We start from the raw sequence: 4,457 nt of genomic DNA, 5'->3' as shown, positions 1-4,457 counted from the left end.
GGGGGGGTTGGGGGGGGGGGGGGGTCCTGGGTAGGGCGGGGTTTAAGAAAGGAGGACGATAAGAAAAGAAAGGTGCTGGAATCGCTGTGGGCCAGGCCAGGGGGCCTCCTTGCCCTGGAGTGGCGATGGACTTTGACTTTCTGGGGTGGGGGGGGATTTTCACCACTTGAAAATGCTTCTAGTGAAAAGCAGTCCTCTCCATTCAGGTCAGCTCTACTGCTTCTTCTGAAACCAGGCATAAAAGCTCCCAGGTTGGCAACCCTAATTAGGAGGGAGGGTGCGACTGAGGTCCATTTTCAAAATGGCATGCTGTGTACTCCCTTTAGCCATTCTAATGGGTTCTTTCACCTTCCCTTCCTAGCTGCGCCATAACACTACAGTGTGGCTTGGTAGGGAAGGGAAAGTGAGGGAAGGGGGGGGGGAGATTCAGGGCCACGTAGAAGTGTAAACTGTGTGTATTTCTGAATGAACATTGCAACAGGGACTCAGTTACTGTCTGGGAGAGGCATGGACAACACAGTCAGGCATTTCCTAGCATCCTGTAAACCATAGTACTCAAGGTAACCCAGCGAATCATTTTAACCTGATCGTCCGGTTGCCATTTTTCGGTGCGTTGCAAAATAACTTTCTGGAATATTAAGTGTTGGAGAAACAGCTTGTGTGTGAGAGGACATGCGAGGAGATGTACGATCCATTTAAGCAACATGCAGCAGTACTACATATGGGAATCAAGAGAATAAAAACGTATGCTGATCAGTGAGAATATGCTGGTGCTTCTCATTTCCTTGATTTCGGAAGCACGGGAGTAACCTGGAAAGTAGCTCTCAATCCATTACAGCTCCCCCGTGTGCTCCTAAACTGTGTTTCCTGTCCATTAAGGATATAAATGTTCAGCGTTAAATAAAGCTATCAGCTAATTAAAGGGATCCTGGTAGGCTAAATCACTGAGTTTTAACAGATTAATTAATCATTTCAACCTGCATGGATTTGCATATGAGTAAAAACAATAGCTCTGGAGCAAAAATAAAAAGAAAGTATACTCTTTTGTTCTACGATGGTGCACACACACATCTTGTAGAAGATCTTAGAAGAGGTGGTCTTGTCTGTATGGAAGTGATGGAACCTACATCGTGCATTTTTTTTCCTGAATACTTAGAAGTGAATTTTTTCCATAGGCTCTCCTGCCTGATTCATCTGGGGCTTCTTTTTTAAAAAACTGATCACAACATTTTGAATCCCTAAACCTAGGGAAGTGTCTAGCAGTGCGGTCCTAAGGAGCGCTACACTCCTCTAAGTCCATTGAAGTCAATGGGCTTCGGAGGGTGTAACTCTGATTGGGGTTGCACCGTAAAGATTGCAGCCATAGGCTGGATCCTGAGATTTGCTTCCACTTGTGCAGCATCCTTTTCAGTTGTGATGTTGTGTCTATTCTATGGCACTTCTGCTCACACAAAACCAATAAAAACTGCTTAGCGTCGGAGGAGCACAGCCTGCAATGGAGGACTGCCTCCACAATGGACGAAAAGGGGTGCAAGCGGAAAGAAAGTTTAGGATCTAAGCCCTGGTGTTCGTGCATCCAACACTGGACACTGTCCTATTGCAGATGTGATCTGTGCACCCATAAATGCAGCACTGTTGCAAAGGCAGGGGCTCCAGAAGGATGAAAGGCTTAGTTTGCAAGGTTTATGTACTTCTGATCCACAGGTCTGCACTTGTGCAAGATGCTAAAAACCAGGGCATGGAGTTCCGTCTGGCTCCCAAGTTGGCCACGCCCAGCAGGAACTCATTAGCATAATAGGCCACACCCAACAGCAGGAACTCATTAGGATTGGCTACATTAGGGGTGTGTGGCCTAACATGCAAAGGAGTTCCTGCTACAAAAAAAGCCCTGGGTTTTGACAACAAAGTAAACAGAATAAGAAGGGAAAGGTGGGTGTGGCTGGATGACCACACTTCTGGTAACATGGGGGTGGGGCCTAATGTGCTAATGAGCTGTGCTGTCAGGGGTGTGGCCCAATATGCTAATGAGTTCCTGCTGTTGGGTGTGGCCTATTATGCTAATGAGTTCCTGCTGGGCTTTTTCTACCAAAAGAGTCCTGGGGACAGCCATACAAAGGGTATAAAGTATGTGGGTAAACCCACAGGGGAAGTGGAAACCACCCAGTGGAGCCCCTTCTGGCTGTATCTGCATAGCTGACAGTGGGATCAGGGACCCAAGGAGTCTCCTATGCAAATCCCATCTCAGCCATGAACTCAGGAAGTGGCCTGGCAGATATTTCTACTAATTCTATGGGGTAATTGTGAGAAGCACCAGGTATTTGAAAGGCTGTCCACTTAGAGGCAGGGAGCTGTTCCGGTGGCCAGCAGAAGACAGGACTTGCAATCATGCATTTAAATTACGGGCGGGAAGGTACCAACTGGATATTAGGTGTGTTGGGGGTTTTTTAACAGTAAGAGTAGGGAGGTGGCAAGCCCCCCCCCCCTCACTGGCAGCGGCTGCTCTTGGCTGATCCTGCATTGAGCAGGGGGGTCGGACCAGATGGCCTGTTTGGCCCCCTTCCGACTCTGTGATTTCAGAGGACGGCGGAAGACCGGAAGGCCTGGCGTGATCTGGTCCATGGGGTCGCAAAGAGTCGGACTCGACGGTGCGACTGAACAACAACAAAAAAGTGGAGTGGTTTCAAACGTACAAAGTGCTACCTAAACCAAAAGGCTCATCGAGGCGTTTTAATAATTTGGGGTTTGTGACACACAAACATATTAAGCCAGAACTCTTGGATGGATTAAAGTTCCAAGTGGGACGCCACATCCTTCCACCAGAAGAACAGGGGGCGGGCGGGGGGAGGAGAGCATAGGTTTCGTATTTGCTCTTTTCCACGAAATCTTCACATTGGTTTTACGTGGGTAGAGCCTTTAGGGATTATAAGCGCTTGGACACCCATTCAGAATCAAGGATCTTCAAATAAGTAAACAAATAAACAGTCAAGACCATGCACACCATTTCTACTAAACGAATCTAGTTCTAATATTGAAAGCAGTGTAAAGATAGGGTGACCGTACAGGGTACAATCCAGCAAGCTGTGCATCGTTCCTCCGATACATCTAGGGAGTTCCCGTGGCCAGCCCCCCCCCCCCCCCCCGAGAAATAAATAAATGGGCTGCACTCAGCAACAGGATTTTCTGGATTGGGCCCTTAGAAGCCGAATTTTGGGATGGCTTTCACTGAAATTTTTGTTTAGGGACAGTCTTTTCTCCCCTTCCCTAACATCAATGAATTGTCTCCTGTTGTGTCTATTGCAAACACCCACGGCTCTCAACTTCAGGTGACAACTGCTTTCACATGAACATCCCTTCCTCGGTCAGAGGAAAAGAGAATGCGGCACTAACGGAAAAGCAGGTCCAGTGGCAAAGCAGGGGTTGGTTCTTCTCCTCCACCCCAACCCCGGAGAGTGTCTCTCTCTCTCTAAACAAATGGGCAGCATGAAGTCAAGTCATTATCACCATTACTGAGGGAAAGATGGAGGATGGGTGTAGAGATACTGGGAGGAAAGTGGACAAGACGAGGTGGGCCACAGCAAGAGAAACATTTCACTCGAGAGTGAACACAGAGATGTTCGGGAGGAGGAGGAGGAGGGGGGACACACACGTGCAGTTGGGAATGCAAGCCAATGAAGAAAGGGTTTAAAACCAAAACACAAACAAACGAAAGAATCACAAGGGGTGTGTGTCAGCAACAGCAACAGCAGCAGCAGCCACAGCAAGTTTACTCTGGGTTTAGAAATGAAAGCAAAATAACAATAATAATAATTAAAAAAAAACTACAAGTCCAAAATAAACACAACAAAACCCCCATAAACAAATCAAAGAACTGAATCAAGTTTGGTAACTTGGTTTTTTTTAATGTGTCACAAGTTTTCACAAGGACAAAAGTTATAGAAGGAAACCCCACAGCCGTGTTTCTAAGCTCATGCACAACCATCGATTGTCATACCTGGGCCCATCCTATTCATCCTTGTTGCACTTTAGAAAGAGAAGCAAGCTAGGTAAGTTTTACAAAAGGCTTTTTCGCAACTCTCGCACGACCCCCGTTGAGCACTTTAACTGGCACATCCTTGGTAGGAGTTGGGAACGGCCCGATGGCAAAACATCAGGGTCTTCTTTCTCAAACAAAGTGCAGGAAATTTTTCTCTGTGATCAAGAGCTAGGGGGGGGCAGCAGTGCTGCTGGGGGGGCTGGGGCCGAGGGTGAGATGGGTCAGCAGAGAGCAAGCTTAGTTCGGAATACTTTTCAGCGATAACCAACTCACAGTCGCCCTGGAAACTCCAAATCATCATCACTAGCAAGAAGATGTTTTGGGTGTCTCCTACATTGTACCAAACCAGAGGTTGTCAGTAAAAGTGCTTGGCTTCATTGTGAATTCACACTGCAAGCTTCTATAATCATCATGCTTTTTGGGG

General features: G+C 47.3%; 1 protein-coding gene across 1 annotated transcript in view; it reads right to left on the bottom strand.

The window, feature by feature from the left end:
* Positions 1-4,457, bottom strand: part of LOC107122072 (calcium-activated potassium channel subunit alpha-1-like) — a gene marked incomplete at its 5' end in the record, with an annotated part of 36,217 nt that overhangs the window by 7,462 nt on the left and 24,298 nt on the right. Inside the window, one exon of the mRNA XM_015425099.1 lies at positions 3,992-4,020. Within this exon, the coding sequence (XP_015280585.1) occupies positions 3,992-4,020 (29 nt within the window). The remainder of the gene's footprint in view (positions 1-3,991; positions 4,021-4,457) is intronic.

This window comes from Gekko japonicus, unplaced genomic scaffold (assembly GCF_001447785.1).
Source record: "Gekko japonicus isolate JY-2015 unplaced genomic scaffold, Gekko_japonicus_V1.1 scaffold3239, whole genome shotgun sequence".
NCBI lineage: Eukaryota > Metazoa > Chordata > Lepidosauria > Squamata > Gekkonidae > Gekko > Gekko japonicus.
Note: the sequence above shows the minus strand (reverse complement) of the source record. Positions and strands in the feature narration are given on the sequence as shown.